Source organism: Neomonachus schauinslandi, chromosome 14 (assembly GCF_002201575.2).
Source record: "Neomonachus schauinslandi chromosome 14, ASM220157v2, whole genome shotgun sequence".
NCBI lineage: Eukaryota > Metazoa > Chordata > Mammalia > Carnivora > Phocidae > Neomonachus > Neomonachus schauinslandi.
Window position 1 is genome coordinate 37,526,927 of NC_058416.1, and position 19,292 is coordinate 37,546,218.

At 40.8% G+C, this 19,292-nt stretch overlaps 1 protein-coding gene across 18 annotated transcripts in view; it reads right to left on the reverse strand.

Annotated features, from left to right (window-relative positions):
• The window catches only part of DTNA (dystrobrevin alpha), a 241,645-nt gene that overhangs the window by 56,880 nt on the left and 165,473 nt on the right, over positions 1 to 19,292 (reverse strand). For 11 of the 18 annotated variants that reach the window (XM_044921100.1, XM_021686297.1, XM_021686296.1 and 8 more), the window contains 4 exons: positions 12,400 to 12,554; positions 9,154 to 9,259; positions 7,733 to 7,899; positions 4,794 to 4,918 (listed from right to left, as the gene is read on the reverse strand). In XM_044921100.1, coding sequence (XP_044777035.1) covers positions 4,794 to 4,918; positions 7,733 to 7,899; positions 9,154 to 9,259; positions 12,400 to 12,554 — 553 coding nt within the window. Of the gene's footprint in view, positions 1 to 2,360; positions 2,370 to 4,793; positions 4,919 to 7,732; positions 7,900 to 9,153; positions 9,260 to 12,399; positions 12,555 to 19,292 lie in introns of all 18 variants that reach the window. The other 7 variants (XM_021686299.1, XM_021686298.1, XM_021686294.1 and 4 more) reach the window with 2 other exon arrangements.

Sequence of the window (19,292 nt, forward strand, 5' to 3'; positions counted from 1 at the left end):
CAAGTAAAAAACTATCCACCACCTTTCCAGGAAAGGGGCTGGGATCAACACAACATTTTATATTTTGCAATGAAATTCTTTAAGCGTTTTGGGAAGTTACATTTCCTTAAAAATGTGGAATGTCCAGTAAACATTAGGAGGAAAACCTCTGGGCACCACAGGAATGTTTATCCATGAGCTTTGAGCCTTGGTGTTTCCTTGAGTCATATTCTTGAATCGAGCAAGGACTTTGAGGCAGCCCCAGGTCCACTGTCTTCTAAAAGGAGAACCTCTGAAAAATTGTTGATAAGCAGCATCTACATCCTCTTGGAAAGCAGAGGTTTCAGAAACTTCTCCTGTACTCCGCATGACAATGGCTCTTTCTCAATACACCCCGTCTGGAAGGAGCCAGTTGCAAAATCATATCGGGCCTGATTTGCTCTTTGTTCTATGCAAAGATGCAATCAGGCACCGCAGGATTTACTGAATGTCTATTATCTGGATGTTCCATATAATAGGGCACATAGTGCAAGGCATCCCATAAACTTCTTTTCATATGATGAGAGAAAGAAAATAGGGTTCAGTATTTCTCAGAATTGTGCATGGCCTCAAACCCCAACTGCATGGGGTCTGTCATTCCCAGTCGTATTTTTCATTTTAGCCTGTCATCCTGTCCCTATCGTTAATGTCTTAGTTCAGGCAAAATGATAGAGCTAAGACTCCTATCTCATCTCCAAGTGGTTTTTAGTCTTATTTTAGGTTCACTGGAATATGTTCCATGAGATGGGATTGAGAGTTCAGAATACGGATAATGAGGCAGGGCATCATTTTGAGTCAGAGGAAATTTTGGTCTCACTATAGTTCTATATTTGAGTTTGACGGTGCAGAATTTTTGAACACCAGATATTAATCACAGTAGCCTACAGAATCTGGTTGTGTTGGCTTGATCAAGAGACAAAGCTTTAATACTTTAGTTTCTACCTTAGGGAACCAAAGTTGGTTTTGGATTCCACAATGCAGAGATCCTGAGAAAAAGGTAGACTTCTTTATCCCAGTGTGTTTATGGGACTGGAAATGATGCTATACAGGGTTTAAAATGTCAGCACTCTATGCAAAAATTCACCGAAACTTTTGGTTCCTAGTACTTGGTGCTAAACAGTGTTCTAAGATTTTTGCAGACATTATTTGATGGGTGAGGTTGAAATAGCAGCTTCACTATTTCATCTACTCTAAACATATCAGCTGACATTCTGAAAACTAGCTGAGTGTTTTGCATCACTTACCTAGGATGTGTCTTTGACACATGAGGCTAGTTTAAAACTAATTCTGCAGGCTCCCTGCTCAGCGGGAGGCCTGCTTCTCCCTCCCCCACCCCCCCTGCTTGTGTTCCCTCTCTCGCTGTGTCTCTGTCAAATTAATAAATAAAATCTTTTAAAAAATAAAACTAATTCTGCCTTGAGCACAACACTTTCACTGTATAAGCAGGATGCTAATTTTATACAAAAGTTAGGTAAATCAGATTTTAAAACAGTAAGAAGAATGAAATATCTTCATTTTAACTTTACAACAAGTTGAAACAATCAACTTGACCAACATTTCTGGTTTTCTTTTGTCTTTTTTAACTTTCCCATCGTGCTCTAGCTCTAGGAAATGAGAAAACAAGTGAACTTGAAATGCTTTTTAATTAGCCTGGTAAATTTACTCTATAGAACCTGGTCACCGCAAAGGTGAAATTGCAGTTTCTTAGTAAATGGCTTTATGTTTAAGGTTCATCTTGGAAATGTTGAACTTGGGACACAGAATGACTAACCTTGGCACCAAATGGTGGCTTTCAAAGGGACTGTGGTTCCTATTGCCTCCATCATCAAATGGGAAGTTATTTTATCTAATAACTAGGTCACATTGGGAATTTTAAACAGATTTATTCTTATGAGAAAGAAATAGCTCCATAAGATAAAGTCGCAGGGATCTAGTGCAAAATTTTCCTTGTGGACAAGACCTTCACAGAGGACAGTTTCATAAAATTGGCATTTGGGGGTGCCTGGGTGGCTCAGTGGGTTACGCGTCTGCCTTCGGCTCAGGTCATGATACCGGGGTCCTGGGATAGAGCCCCGCGTCGGGCACCCTGCTCGGCGGGAAGCCTGCTTCTCCCTCTCCCACTCCACCTGCTTGTGTTCCTTCTCTTGCTCTCTCTCTCTGTTAAATAAATAAATAAAATCTTAAAAAAAAATTGGCATTCGTCTTGTGAATGGAAAATATTCAGCTTAAGGCAGAATTAGTTTTAAACTAGCCTCATGTTACTCACTTGTTTTGTGTCTCTTAACCACTTGTAATTATGATTATGTCTTTACAAGCACACAGGGGACTATTGAACTACTTACCAAGTATCACTTTTGGCAGCAAGAAATTGAATAGGATAGACACTGTTAATCATGGTAAAATTAACAAGAAATACAACAGCTAAGAACAAATGCCAAAATACCAAAATGTCACCACTTAAGTGGCCTTACATACCTGTGGTAATTTAGAATAGCTAAATGAATGGCATATTTTAAAATTAGAAGTCTGAGCTATCCTCATCCAAAAAAAAAAAAAAAAAAAAAAAAAAAAAGACATGGCTATCTGTTCAGGACAAAAACATTTGAATAATAAATGAGAGAAAAATGTCTAAAGCTAAAAATAGAAAAAAATCCCGGTCTCATAGAGATTGGACATTCTGCATGCAGAATTTCTTGTCTATTATTTCAACAATTAAATATTTTTCACAATTCACATTTTAAAATTAAGACATTCACCCTGGAAAAATATATTATCCGTGAGTATAGGCCACTATTTTGATTCGAGGACTATTTGGAGAATCTGGTTAAATATGTGGAACTTTTCTCAGAAAAAGGCCCATTTGTGTAGAATTATAAGGGAATCCTGAAACTCTTCATGGAACTCAAATTGTGTAGAGACTGCCCTCAGTTCAGTGAATAATACGTCAGATCAGATTGCCACTCTACAGTTAAAAATTTGTTTACTCATTAGCCAATTAAATACACACACACACACACACACACACACCAGCCAGAGCACGACTGGGTACAGGCCCTGTGCTAGGTAATACTGCAGTGTGACTGACCATGAACTTGACTTTTATTTCACTCTGTCTCACTTCCTAATTTTGTCTCCCAGTGGGAGGAAGCATCCTAATTCTGTTCTGCTGCAAAGCTCTTAGAGTCAGGCTATTCCCATTCACTCCCTCTCTAGTTTCCTTATACCCATCAGCTCTGATTGAACGTCGTTCTCTGGGCTGAAACTCCCAGCTGGGCTGGTAGGAAGTGCTCCACAGCAGAGCTCAGAGAGCACAGACTTGCTCTCACTTAGTTTTGTTCATTTATTAGCACGTTAGTGATTGTGTCTGGCTAGGGGAAAAACAGTGAGACCTTAATAAGAATCGCTCGTATGAGGTCGTTTTCTGCACGTGACTGGCCCTCTGGGATACTCCACAGATTTATTTATCCCTGGTTTCTTTTAAGGCCTATTTTTAGGATCAAAATTTCCAAAAATAAGTTAGCCACATTCTACAGAATTGGTTTATGTTAGGTTTTTGGATGCTTAGCCCATGCCAGCAACATAAGCCTCCAGGCTGTGTTTATTGCTGAAGGCAGTAAACCCTCCACGCACACTTGGGAGCAAACAAACCAAGCCCCGTAGTATTTATACAAAACCATAGACATGACACAGCACAAATCATTTGAGGGTATTTGCTTAGGTCCATCAGAGGAAAGAGTTACTGCTTTCATAAGGGCTCAGATCCATCATGGCGCCTCTGATGGATCATGTTCTGAACTGCCTGAAGCATGAACTCTGTACTGGTGGATTTCTAATATTGATAGGTCTGATCTGCCGCCTCTTGAGGTCAACATGCAAACCTAGGCCCTGAGTGCAGTAGGTCCTGCCGAACTGTGCAAAACAAAAAGCAGTTTGTATTGAGGGGGAACCACGTTTTCTAGAGTCTTTCTGAGGTACCTGCGATGATGTAATTCCTAATTGGGCACAGAAGCAGATGACGAGCTTGTTTCTTCTTTTGAGTGCAAGATAACACCAAGGAAGAAATACTTTCTTCTACCTAAGCCTCCCCTGTTATCTGGCCACCCAGGCCTGAGAGAAGCTCCAGGGCTTGAGCCTTCTGGGAAGTGGAAGGAATGGGTGGGAGCACCATTTCTGGGCACATCCCCCTCTGCCCACCAAACTCACATAGACTTTGGAGAAAGAATTTTTTAAAGTCTGTTTTTGGAAGTTCTGAGGAATTTTACCACCAACCTCTCTTTTCCACCTTCTCATGTATGGGCCATGATTCTTCTAAAATTGTGTAGTTTGGGATAAGACAACAACAATTTTTAGATTTGCTGATATCTTTAAGATGACTGGCTCTGCAGATAAATGAAACAAAGGGCTTTTATATTTGGGACTCAAAGCACATATGATATTAAGGTACAGTGTGCTTTAAAATTTTCTTATTATGGTTAATTTCATTGATAATGTCCAGTTGTAAAAACTCTAACATCTATATTTTATAATGATGCTTTTTGAATATTTTCTACCTGTAGGTGAATAACATTAGTGTTGCATAATTTACTTATACATCAAGACAGAAGTACCGTTTACCCCTGCAATAAAAAAATTATAATCACATTATTTTTACTCTTTTTTTTAATTTAAATTTAAAACTTGGTCCCTAGCAACTGATATGAAATTGCCTTTGTATGGATGTGAACATGTGTTAATGAAGAAAGATGTCTTTTCATCTGGAAGGCAGAGATACTCACACAATGTGGGCCAAGTTGAGTGGCTTCTCAGGCTGGTCAGGGAACATGGGGTGCAAGGGTTCACGGCTGGAAGCACAGCTCAGAGACTTGCTTAATGCATTAGTTAGCTTCTTAGCAGGGGATTTCTGGAAAGAAGAAGAATGGTAGAAGTGATAAGAACTAACATTTACATACCATTTCAGGAGATGATTTGCTTTCATAATAGATATTCATTCATTTACTCATTCATTTATTCATTGATTTATTCTTGAAATCTTTGACTACCTAAGTCAGGGAGTTTGCTCAGTGCTGGAACTAAAGTTCTGGTATCATCCATCAGAGTACCTGCCTCCGGCAACTTAGTGGCAGCAAATGCTGTGATAAATGGAAGCAGTCATTGTGCATGGGACATCTGAGCTGGGACTTAAGGGACCAGCAGGAGTCCTTCTGATATTAACTCCGGGGACTGGGAAGATAATTCCAGATGGAGGAAGAAGAAACCCCATTCTGGAGAGGAAAGAAGAAGGCAGACCCTTGAAGTCCGTCTATGCCACATCAAGGACTGTGGTCTTTATCTCAAATGCAGAGGGAGATAATGAAGAGTTTAAATCATAGAGGTGACAGGATCAGATTATAGAAGGATTACTCCTGCTTAAGAGCAGAAAACCATCTGGGAGGAGACAGGAGTGGAAGTAAGCAGGTGAGCAGAAGGTTTCACAGGCATCCAGGTGCAAGATGTTTCGGGCGTGGCTGGATCCATCCAGTTGAAAGTGAAAGGGGAACTTCAATCGGAGTCTTTGGAGTTTTAAAATTCATGTTCTTTCCGGAGCATCGTGTTATCTCTTTTTCATTTAGACGAGTGGGATGTAGATCTTAAAATTTCACAGCCAAATCTATCAAAAATAATCTACCACATATAATAAATCTTTATACCAGCTCTTCCTTTCCATGAGAAGCCACGTACCATTTTGTCACTTCCTTTTACGTGGAGAGCCCAGAATTGGCAATACAATGAAGTGACTTTTGTCCTCACTATTTAAAAGCTAAGTGATAGGAGCGCTGTTCAAGAAGTCCCTCTTTGGCTTTTGTTAGGAGATATAATTCTTAGAACCCCTAAAACACAGCCAGCTTGTGTTTCCATCCACAAACATTGGAGCGTCTTTGTCCTCTTGAGGGGTCTGATCCTATTTTGTAAAGACATTGCCCTGCCACAGAGCCATAGAGTTTTGAGCCCACAGCCTCTAAGAAAGAGGCTCCTAAACTGATGTTAGCATTTACGTAAAACAATCATTGAAAAATGCTTAATCTTTGGGCGCCTGGGTGGCTCAGTTGGTTAAGCGACTGCCATCGGCTCAGATCATGATCCTGGAGTCCCTGGATCGAGTCCCGCATCGGGCTCCCTGCTCAGCAGGGGGTCTGCTTCTCCCTCTGACCCTCCCCCCTCTCATGCTCTCTATCTCATTCTCTCTCTCAAATAAATAAATAAAATCTTTAAAAAAAAAAAAGAAAAATGCTTAATCTTCAAACACTAACCCTCCAGAATGTGAGATAGAACAAGTTTGAAAATTGGTAGGATATCTACCATAAGAAAATGGAAAGCATCTTCTTCTAGCTTCTGCACTAAGTAGTAATAGCATTTCATGCTCTGTGTTAGCGGAGCCATGCTCAGCATGTGACATAACCGACGGTGAGAGGTGGCATCTGCACTGGCGTGAAGCCCTCAGTACGCGATGCCTCGTACTTGAATTTAGAATCTGACAGACGCTGAAAAATTAATATATTTACTCTGAATGCCGGTTCCCAATAATCATTCCTAGAAAGAACATTCTGATTTAAAATGCGTTTTCTGAATACCTCCTTTTTTTTTTTAAAAAAAGAACAATAAGTTACTCTTTACATAAAGACTATACGTTAGTTGAAATATATAAAATATAGAAAAAACTCATAATAAAAAGTTTGCATTTTCGGGACGCCTGGGTGGCTCAGTCGGTTAAGCGTCTGCCTTCGGCTCAGGTCATGATCCCAAGGTCCTGGGATCGAGCCCCGCATCGGGCTCCTTGCTCAGCGGGGAGCCTGCTTCTCCCTCTGCCTGCCTCTCTCGCTGCTTGTGCTCTGTCTCTCTCTGACAAATAAATAAATAAAATCTTAAAAAAAAAGTTTGCGTTTTCTTGTGTAAGAACTACTCCAAGAGGGGTTGGCAGGCCTGATGGTACAGCCCACAAAAACCAATCCATACACAGAACAATACTTTCACACAAGCACAGAACAACCCCAGGGGACCTGAGCTTTGAGTGTAACTGAGACACAGGTCAGCAAACTAACCCCGAGCTTGAACCCCGAGCTCACCGAGTCAGATTCCTCCCACACATGCATCACATGGACAGACTCTCACAGGTCACCTCTGGCAAGCTGGTCACTCACACTTTACAAAAAGATGATTTGCTCATAGAGCCACAACCTCCCTGCCTCCAAAAAAGGAAACCGGAACAGCACCACTAAGCCCACGGGCTCACACGTCTTTCTTTTATGCTCTAGCCATGCATGTAACGGAACCCCAGAATCTGAGAAAAAAGGAACTAATGATAATTTTTAAGCGATTCCCACCCGTGAAACCAAACAAAACTCGGTAAGAACCTTAACTTACTGTGAAAACGAGATTATGTCCCAAAGGTGCTTGTTGGGTTGTTATCTAAACCAGTACCGGGCTGATCGTATCCCAAGGAGTAACAGAGTGTGAGTCTTCCTAAACTCTAAGTCCGAGGACGCTGCACTGGGTTCAGATGCAGCAATGGAGGTGTCCCAGTAAGGTGGCGGGGGGGGGGGGGGGGGGGGGGGGGGGGGGGCGTGCTAGAGTAGAAGTTAGGTTTGCCCCTCGAGTCTCCCGCCATCCTTGCTGTTCCCTTGCGTCCTGAGCGCCACTCACACATCCGAGGGCAAGTGTTGCCTGGACCTTGCCTTACCCATGACGTGTACTCTTTCATTTGGTGCTGGTTGCTATGGGAGCCGCCGGCGTGGCCCCTCCAGAAGCAGTCCTGACAGAGCTGGTAGTTATGACACTGTTGACACCGGTAGCGGAACCCCATCATACTCTCACTGTGGCAGTAGGAACACTCAACCGGGTGGAAGACTACGGGGGAAGGAAACGGAGGGGACAAAATGAGAAAAGAAAAGTCTGAGCCAGAATAAGGAAAAAGGCAGCCTAACGGGAACTGCGTTTTTCTGCTGTGTGCCGTGATTTCAGAGGATAGTCAATTCTGGCCAAGAGGAGCATTGTGTTTATTCCTGGACTCTGGGCACCCTTTTCGAGCATGTGTGTGGAGGTGGAGGAAATGAAACGGGAGGGAGGATAGGTCTTCTTTTAACCACAAATTTCTCTCTCCACTCCCATCTCTTATACTCTGAGAATATAAATTACCCAAACTGACTCGCCTTTCCCCCAAGCTGCTCCCCTGTCTCCAGGAGACCAGCACAGCTCACTGGAAGACTCAGAAGCACAACGGGTGAACACAACTGACTGTCCCCTGAGTGGAGAGCAGACGTTAGAGAAATGGAAAACAGAGGGAGAAAAAGGAAAGGGGAATGAGGGAGAGTAGGAAAACTGGTTGAGAGAATTGAATTATTTTGTTAAAAAAATGGAGTGGCGAATGGGTTTCTTTCATGAGTGACATTACCTCCATTTAACAATTTTTTTTTTTTTTTCCTTTCCCGAGAGGCAGATGGACAGGGCCCAAAGAGATGTATAAATGATGTGAATACGCTTCTAATTCAGATAGTTTGAGAAACACTTAACTCTCTCTGACAGACAATTTGAATTATAAAGCAGGCAAGGTAAAATACTTGAGATTTGAAGCTAACGTACAATCAAATCCAAGTAACTGTCTACATGCTATGAGCTAAAGATATTAAAAAACAAAAATTCTTGCCTTTGGTCAAGTTATTCTTTATGTAACCACAATCATCGAAAGCTTCCATTTGGAGCATATGACCGAAGATTAGCAAGGTACCATTATCTAATTTTTTCTCCATCTCCCCCGCCTATTCTTGGCCAAGTGCCTAGGAATGGTCAATGCCGTGAACACCAATATCGGAAGTTCAGACCTAAAAATAATCCTGGAAAATGTCCTATTCATTATTGAGATTCTTCTTCTGCTAGAGCAAGTCTACAGCCACATGTGACTTCTGAGAGACACACGGTGAGATTAATAAGTGTATGGAATTGACAGTCCTAATTTTGCAGTGGACCTCAAAGGCCTCACTGATCAGGGAGAAAGGTTCTTTCAAAACTCAGAATTACTAAACGACCTTGGCTTAATAACGGTAGACTTGATAGCCTAATTTCAATAATTTTAAAAACTGCCCTGGCTCAGGAGTAACTACTCACCGTTTTCCACATTCGCCAGTCGATGCAGAAGGGGCAGCCAGACCAGACACTGGGGGGGAGGGTCGGACATGAGCGTGTCCAAGAAACCATTTAAGGTGACTTTTTTCTGCATCAAAAAACCCACAAAAATTTAGAACAGAGAATAATTTCAATTGACCTGCTATGTAAATACCATGAGATGAAAGACACAAGACATCTAATTAACCTCTAATATATAAAGAAACAGAATATATTCTGATAGTTAAGAACCAGTTCTGAATTTAAAACCCTTTGGTTGCTTTTGACACTTAAATACTCGTAGGACTGGGTTATCTCCTCTGAGGCTGAGTCCATATTGCCACAAGAACAACAGTTCTGGGAGGGGTGCTTTTGTGAACCAGGGACAGTATGAAAGTGATGAGGGAAGATGAGGCGTAGACCTACTCTGTAAAATTTGACCCAACCGTGTGACCCACAATTCCTGTAGCAGGTGGTCTTCCCCATCTGTAGAACAACTCCTTTACACACTCCCCCTACTCGCGCAAGTCCTACATACTTCATGGTTAATATGAATGATTCTGCCATACAAGATCAGGAGGGCGTCCTGTTAGGAGGGAGTGATCCTTTGCTGTGAGGAGAGAACCATCTATATTTTTGAAAATCCCTTTTCTCTTTATAGTTCTTTCCTCTTAATTCAGTCTGCATCTGTTTGCACTATCCTGGTCCTTCCCAGTGTAGAAAAGGAATGTATTATAAGTTTCCTTCAAAATGACAAAAAATAAGAAGTTATAGGAGTACATGATATTATCATAGGATGAATGACAAAAAAATGACATGTTTATGTGCAAAAGTCACTATTTTGGAAATTTTGAATTATAATATCAGGTGGATGGGATAGTTTTTTGTTTTTTGGCTTTTTGTTTTTAAATTTTATTTTAATTCCAGTAGAGTTAACCTACAGTGTTATATTAGTTTCAGGTGTACAATATAGTGATTCAGCAATTCTATACATTACTCAGTACTCATCGAGATGAGTGTACTCTTAATCCCCAGCTCCCCACCATCTCCCCTCTGGTAACCATCTGTTTGTTCTCCACAAAAGACCCCAAATAACCAAACCAATTTTGAAAAAACAAAACAAAACCAAACAAAGCTGGAGGCATCACAATTCTAGATTTCAAGATGAACTACAAAACTGTAGTAATCAAAACAGTATCGTACTGGCACAAAAACAGATCAATGGAACAGAATAGACAGCCAAGGGATAGTTTTTTATCTTTAGACAAGAAATCAGTGGTGAAGAGCTACAGCACCTTTTCAAGGCACCTATCTTAACACTAATCCTTGTCATTCACTCACAAAATATTTTGGTATGCTTTAATTAATCTTTTCTATCAGCAGATATTTATAATTTTAGCTTTTCCTCATAATACTAAGTAGCTTAAGTTTTATAGGATCGATAGCAACATTATTATTAAAAGATATTTTATGTAAAGTATAAGTAATGAGACAACATTTTTGAAAAAGCTACCACAATTTGTAGCATCATTTTAAAATAATACTGGCTTTCAAAATAATCACTTGGAATGGCTTGTACTTTTTCCAATGAAGCAATGCAAAAAAATGTAAAATTTCATCATTCAAACTGCTGTGACAGCCAGTTTACAAAAGACAAAAATACACTGGTCTTATTATTTTTATTTGTGTTGCCTCTTTTTATACTTCAAATGCTCTTATCCATTTTGATCATTCATCATGCTGGCTAAAAATCACTTCTGGCAGTTTCCAAAAATGTGATTATGATTTCAACATATATAAATTTCTCATCATTGAGGATATATAAAAAATTATATAATAGGACTGTCTACAAGATATTTCAAAAGGAATTTTGAGCAGTGGTAACATCATATATAATTCTTATTGAACACGGAGGTCCTATGAAAATAGAAAGAGAGTCATTAAGAGAAACAAAAGCAGAAACAAACTATTGGGACTACACCAAAATAAAAAGCTTTTGCACAGCGAAGGAAACGATCAACAAATGTACAAATGTACAAATAAATAAACCCAGAGGCAGGGAGACCAGCGTGGTGGTTAATAGAATAGGCCAGACAACAGATGAGGATGAGGAAAGGGATCGGAGAAACATTTAGATGGGGAAATCAGCAGGACTTGAGGACTCATGAGAACTGCAGGGTGAGGAAGTGGTCTGGAAGGAGGCTTAGGTGAATGGAACCATTCTGATGTTACCAGCTCGAAGGACAAATATAGAGAGGAGTGTGCTTCAGCTGGGGGCAGAGATGAGGGACCCAAGCTGGCCTAGGGCTGGGGGAGTGTGAGGGGTCAGAAAGGCTTTCTGGATGAGACAACACGGGACCAGAGCCAGCATTTAGTGTATCAAACCGTCCCACCTCTTATCAGTTGTATGGATACCTATGATTCTACATCAATCCATGACCCGCAGGGATGTCTGAGGCACTTTTGACCTCCTAGGCCACAAGGAAATAGACTGATGAAGTTTACTAGGTGGGCAGTGAAATGCAGGTTTTCAGTGGCTGCTGTGCCCTGATTTCTTAAGTAAGGGATCCTTTTAGAGGATATACTTGGTTAGTATGGATTTTCAAAAAATTTTAAGCAAACCTTCACTTTATGGGTTTGTAAACTACCATCGTACTGTGCTGGAGAATGGTGCTGGACAGGCAGACTTTGTACACGACTGGGCAGATGCAAACACTGAGTATTGAGCTATACTCAATAGCTTCTCTGGGCTCACTTGTACCACCCCCAATTAAAACATGTCCCTCTGAAGCCCTAATGTATCATGTCGTGGGGGACTTAGGCAGCTGTGTTTGTCATACGTCAGGCCTTCCTGTGTGGCATATGCTATATGATTCCTTTCCTTTGCTACACATTGGTGAAGCTTGGAGCTGGCTCCGACTTGTGTTTCATGTGAGGCTGAGTGACAATTCAGCTCTTTTGATAGTGTAGTGATAATGACAGCAATTATACCGAGGGTAGAGGGTTGTTGTAAGGATTAAATTAGACAATGCGAGAAAAGAGCTTAGCATGGTGCCTGGCTCACTGTCAGGAAGTACCACTGATTCTTATTTTCCAGGTATGTTGAGTTGAATTACTGGCTCAGAGGTCACTTGTCAGAGGCTGGGAGATATTACAGGTTATCATGAAGAAGAGGTTGTCTAAGTGGTGACACGGAGTAACATACCAAAGGACAACCACTGTGTGAGAGACACTTCCTTTTTTTCCTACCTGTTGAGAGAAACAGGATCTCGCTGACTGCTCTGTGTAACCAAATGAAGGACCTTCAAAAACGGCTGTGGGTAGTTTGAGAACTTCCCGCAGGAACTGATCATATCGTCCATAAACCATCACCCCACTGGAGTCAGAAATCATGGAGAAAATATCTGATGGAAGGAAAAGGAAAGATATTTACTCACCACATGAATATATTCCCCACTGTTTCAGTGGGACATATTGCTGCAAATAACAAAAACTGTAGCAGAATAAGTAATTTTTTTATGAAAAAGTAACATAGAAGTTAATTGTTATGCTGAAATATTCCTGGCATAGTGTTGTCTTTGGTGTCTTTTTGTAGCTGATTCTGGAACATAGCACTAATTTGGTTAAAATTAGCATATTTTGATAAGACAGAGAGCATCACATTTTTATTTTGAGGTCAATTATAAGCTCATACATCACTCAATGGAAGGAATTTTTGTATAGGTGAGGAAAATGCTGACCTCATTGAAACACACAATGAACATATACTGTAACATTGAGGTGTGTAGGTATCTAGCTAGCTAGCTATTTACCCGTCTGTATTATCACCAAGACCTTTGAGTTTTGGTTTAAGATATTGAAAAATGAAAGACGCAATGGGGATAAAGATGTAACGAAAACACCTGATTAACTTCCCACAGAAGCAGAAAACTTTCTATAAATCATCATGTTCCAGGTGGAAGGCACCTGATTTACAGGGAAGGGTCTTTTGACTCATGAAGTCGAGGGGAAGCCTGGCCTTGGGGAAGATCAATGAGGTAAAGTCGGCGTCCTGGACAGAGTCTGTGTCTTCATTGAACCTCTGTTCTTCAGTTTCTGCCACTATGGGCACTTAGTGAATATTAATGGCATAATTTCTCAAGGTACTTTATAATTCCTCTGTGGAAGTCACTACGGGAATGAAAGCGTCTGCTCTCATACAGTTTGTCACATGCTGGATTATAACTAGGCTGGCACAGCTGTTGGGATAAACTGTTGTAAATTCAATGTGCTGCCTCTGTTCATTTTGGGCTAAATTAGTCTCAAGGTCAAAATGCAATCTGGGGACATGGTTTTTACACTGCAGTCAGACGTTAAGCATATTACAGGCTTTTGCTGGATTATGTTTTGAGGATGTGAACTGACTCTCATTTCCTTCAAATACTCCATTTATAAAGGATTTCTACTGCGTTTCAAATAGTTCATCAATTATGAGGCTAAAGAAATTTTACCTAAGCTACAAAATTAATGTTGTTCTCATTCACCTTCACAATTGTTAACTTCGTGCATTTTATCTCTTATGTTTCATTATAACTGGTCAAAAAAAAGAGAGAGAAAAAGAAAAAAGTTGCCAACAGCAAAAAAACTGTTATGTAATCCCATATATAGAAACTCAAGAGTTCCAATAAAAAGTAGAAAAAGGAAACCCAGGAAAAGTAAATGGACTTTCTTAGTAGAGCTGCCATCTTGTGTGTTTTTAGGCAGGTTGGTCAACTATAATTGTGTCATCCTGATGATCTTCTAGCCAGGACTTTTCTAAGCCAGGATGCATTTTGAAAAGTAGCCTAGGCCTTTCAAATCTCCCATGGGAAGAATTTAGACAACAGTTCTAACTAGAGCAAAAGCTGAAGGAGTACCAACACTGACCTTTCACAAACTTGAAGCTCGTATTAAACTTGTTTGTGTTGATGAAGTTTTGTTAAGCAATAGCCAAACTAGGGCTAGGTCACTGGGATCAAAGGGAAGGGGCTGTGAATGGTCACTCTGGTTTTTAAAAAGAAATGAGGGGACTCTAAGGAAGCTATCAAAATGATGTGTTTGTACTTTAGTTCTGGGCTCTCATGTTATATAACAACATATATATGCACATACAGATATTAAAATACACATACATATATAATATGCTTATAATATGTAATACATGTACATGTAATAAAATAGAAGGTATTTCAAAGATTAAATTAATTAATAGATAAAAAACATACAGATGTAAAGGACACAGAACAGTGCTTGACACTTAGTACATAGTACAGAAATGTGAGCTATTTTTACTGTTAATTTCATATCACATTTTTTTCTGTTATTTACTTCAAATGCATAGGCTTTGCCTCCCCAGTGGGATTGTTCTGTAATGTTCCCAATCATACTCTAAATCACCACTGTATTTCCGACAGCACCACACAATGATAGATATTTTAGAAGAATTTATATTCATTGATTCATTCAACTAAAGTTAACTTAGCACATACAAAATGTGTAAAACTGTGCTAAACAATGAATATACAGAAACATCAGGACATAGTTCTTTTTTATATTATTTTTTAAGGAATTAAAACAAAATTTTATTTGAAAATAATATCAAACTTAACAAAATAATTGCAAGAGTAAGAGTACTACAAAGAACACCCACACACCCTGTATCCAGATTCATCTATGAACACTTTATTCTATTTACTTTATCATCCTGTCATCTATCTATCATCTATCATCTGTCTATGTCTATCTGTGTGTATATATGTGTGGCAAACATACAATTTTTTTCTGAATTGAGACTAATTTGCATATATCATGGCCTTTGCCTCTGAACACAGCCAGTGTGTCTTGCCTAAGAGTAAGGGTCTATCTTCTGATGAGACTACAGCAGGGGTCAGCAAACTTTTTCTGTAAAGGGTCAGATAGTGATATTTTGGGTTTTGTGGACCATATATGGTCTCTGTCACACACTCGTCTTTTTACTTTATACAACCTTTAAAAATGAGGAAACTTGTCTTAGCTCACAGACCATAGCTTGTTTACCCTGGGTTACAGGGTAATTATCCACTTTGGTATATCTAACATTGATACACTAGTCTTATCTAATATTATCTAACCTACTGGCCATACTCCAATTTCATGAATTGGTCAGTAATAGAACATAGTTCTTGACCTCTGGGAGGTCCCAGTCCCTTGAGGGTGCAGAGACGTGCTTACAGAATGCATCCTATGACATCATGAATCCTAACATGGTGGTGTGACCACCAGAACCGTAGGGTGCACGGGGTGCAGCAGGAGCTCGAAGAGAGGGCTTCTAGAGTGAGGGAGGATTTCCTTACACAGGTGACTTCTAGGTCTTCCTAGGTGAGAGATGGGACTTCTAGGCCAAGCGTAAAGGACAGTTAGGAGCTAGTCAGGCTTTAAGACAGAATCAGGATGTGCACGGGCACGCTCAAGCAGGATGCACTCAAGGCTCTTGAAGTAGTTCATTGTGCCAGGGGCCGTGGGTGCCCACAAGGGCATGGTGGGAGATGAGGTAGAGATCTGAAGAGCTTTAAGGCTCTACTAAGGAGCTTAGGTTGTGTCCAGAAGATGTTGCAGGAGATACTAAAGATTTAAGGCAGGCCAGTGAGTTAGAAATATTATCCCAGGGGTAGGTGTGGAGACAGAACCACCAGTTCAGTTATAGAAACTCAACAAATACCTGGTGTTTGCCACAAGGCTAGTCTTGTAAACAAAACCAGCCCTTCCCAGAAGCTTTAGCACAGCACCTGACATTCCAGGCTTACAGTACTGTATTCAGAACTTCTTAGGATCCTTAGGACTATCTGAGAGCCCCAAGGAAGAACATAAACAGGTGTCCCAACTCATTACAACAACAGCTTATAACTGGACCAAGAACAATTCGACAGAAACAGGGTATTTGATTAGGTCGGTTTCTGTTTAGGTTGCCGTGTCCCAGCACAGCAGGGGACAGCCTCATACTCGAGGCTGCCCGGAGGTACGCAGTGAACACCCTGCATATCGGTTCCTGGCTGCCCCAAGTGTTGGAAACGGTGGTGCAATATGGAATTGTTGCCCCTTTTCATGCATTTGAAAGCAGTTTGAAAAATTTAGTTTAAAATTTTCTGTCTTTCACTTTTTGCTTTCTGAAGTTCCTAATTTATTTTCAGCAATGACTCTTGCCCGGCACCCTCCCACATGAAGGGGCTATTTGGAACAAATAAATATATCTCATCCCTATGTGCAAAAACAGAGAAATTGCCAAACAAGCACAGTGGTGGCATAGTGGCTTAAAGTGAATTAGAATTGAAAGGAGGGAAAACAAAACCCTCAAATACCTAGAAATTCCATATCCTTTCATTTTACTTTTTCTTAGTACAAAAGCAATGCAGAAAATCATTACTTGCCTGTTTTATCAGTAAGTGCAGCTAGCAAAAGGAGACCAGAGAAAACACTCACAATCCTGCTCATCAAGAGTCAGCCTCTGCTGTCTGTGGGCAGATTTGCCCATATTTGTGTATTCAGTTAATAATTATCACTGAAACTAGAAATATTGGTGACTGAATATATTTATTTTTGACTAACATTTTAGAGTTCTTCTAAGCAAAGTGCTTTCAGTTAAATTGTTTTTGTCAAATTGCTCTCAATCGACTTACCAGGAAACCACGAAAACTACCTTCTTGGGATTAAGTATACAAAGAGTGACTCCTCAGCCGGAGAGCTGGGGACACATTAGGCTGTGATTCAGATCCACCACTCTGGGAGAGGGCAGCATCATATATCTCATGATCACACTATCTGTTTTTGTTGTTCTCCAGAATTTGTGACTCTGAAATTGATTTCTGCAGACTGGAGAACATGGTCTACTTCCAATGAGACTCATGCATTGGTCAACTTCTTTCATTGCACTGAAGAGGATTTCCTTTGGCCACTAGGTATCATGCATGCCTTGCTCACTGATGGTGGGGTGAGGAGAAAGGACCCTCGCGGTGACCTTGTTGGCTTTGAATTCCTGGACATGCAAGAGATCTGCCGGGCTTTGACAGTTGGTAAAGATCTGCCCAGAAACTTAGTTATCTTGAGCTTTGTAACTCTGCAGACATGGTTCCTTGCTGACCTAACAACCACTCCCTTGGTCTTTATGGGCCCCAAATTTCTTCCTGCGCTAAGAAGGGAAAGCAGTGGCATTTCCCAGCCCCGGAGGCAGGAGTGGGTTCCTCCATGACTATCATGGGCATTCCTTTCTTGTTACCAGTAACTGGTGTAGTCTTGGGCAGTGACACTTACAGGCTGGGGGCCTCTGGAGTGAGATGTGACTCCTGAGATTGCCAGACCCCTTCTCCCAGGAGAGAGAGAAAATCTGCACCAGTGAAGCCTGAATGGAAAGATGGAAAGCACTGTGGTCCTTGATGACACAGGATTAGCTTGGTTCATGAAAGGCTCCAAGGACCCCCAGGAAGGTCAGAAAACTGGTTCTCTCAGTTTTCCTGAAACTTATGTTAATATGGAATCCTTTTATCCATGTCCCTATTAATACAACATTGAGTAAGTATTTGGGAATGGATTCTCAAAACTTAAAAACAAACCATGTATCTAATGTCTTCAGCATAAGTGGCCAGTTGTGACATGAGGTCTGCAGACAAGGCCCTGCAGAGTTTCCTCCTCTGCCCTGGTTCGCTGTGCACAACTTTCTCTTCCCAGCCTAACCCTAGAGGAAATGCCTCATGGATTACTATGAAGCTGTGTTTTAAAAAAGGACATTGGTTCTACCACCTTCTAATTTAGCTATTATCCTCACTCAAGCACTGCGGCAGATAGTTTTTAATTTTTAAAATATCTTTCAGGCTAGCTAAAGGGAAATTAATCTCTCCCTGTAAAGCCTGCTTGGGCTTCTCTGAATCCGAAATGCATTTGACTGGTCCATGGAAGGAGGTTCCTGAAGTGTGGGGAGATGTGTGCTTGTGGGGTTTCCATGTGGTCCAATGACACAACTCTGTCTTGGAGTATGTCTGGGGAATTCCAGAGGAACAAAGAGGGTTTTTTTGTTTTTTGTTTTCCTGTATCTTGCTCGTTTCCCCCCCTCTTTGTGCATCAAGAAGAAAGAGATCACACTCCGAAGCTGACAGGCAGCAGGTGAGAAAAGTGCCTGGAGGCTGTGAGTCACAGATGAGTAGAGCTGGGAGGGACCCTCGGTGTATCTAACAAAATCCCCAAATTTGGGATAAAGATGGAAGCCGAGGGCTAAGGAAGTGGAGTAACTTCCACAGAATAACTCAGCGAATCAGTCACATAGCTGGGGTTCCTGCTTCTCATGACAGTGCTCTTTCCCACATAGCATTATAGCCCAAACTCATCATATTTAAGGTAAGTGGAAATTTTTCTTTTAAACAGCCGCATATACATCATTTAAAATAGTTGGAAATGAAAATTCTCGCCCCCTACCCCTACCCTAGGTCTTCTGAAACAAAAACTCTGAGGCTGGGACCTAGAAATCTATGGTTTAAAGAGCCCTCCAGATGATTCTATATATCCTAAAATTTCAGAACCACTGGTGTAGAGAAAAAAAAGGCAGGTTCAAATCCTGGTACCACCTTAGCTATATGATTTACTTTATGCTACCTCTCCGAGTCTCAGCTTCTTTACCTAAAACAAACAAAACTCCTGTGTTTTCTTGGTTAAAGAACTACCACATTTGGTGACAAAATGTACATAAAAGGGCCCACAATCACTCAATGCACCTTTGCTACATGTTTTTACTGGAATCCAGTTAATTCTCAGTCTGTAGTGTTTCTGTGCAATTCTTTTTTTTTTTTTTATTGTTTTGTTAATCCCCATACTAATATTACATCATTAGTTTTTGATGTAGTGTTCCATGATTCATTGTTTGTGTATAACACCCAGTGCTCCATGCAGAACGTGCCTTCTTTAATACCCATCACCAGGCTAACCCATCCCCCCACCCACCTCCCCTCTAGAACCCTCAGTTTGTTTTTCAGAGTCCACAGTCTCTCGTGGTTCATCTCCCCTTCTGATTTCCCTCCCTTCATTCTTCCCCTCCCGCTACCTTCTTCTTCTTCTTTTTTTTTTTTTCTTAACATATATTGCATTATTTGTTTCAGAGGTACAGA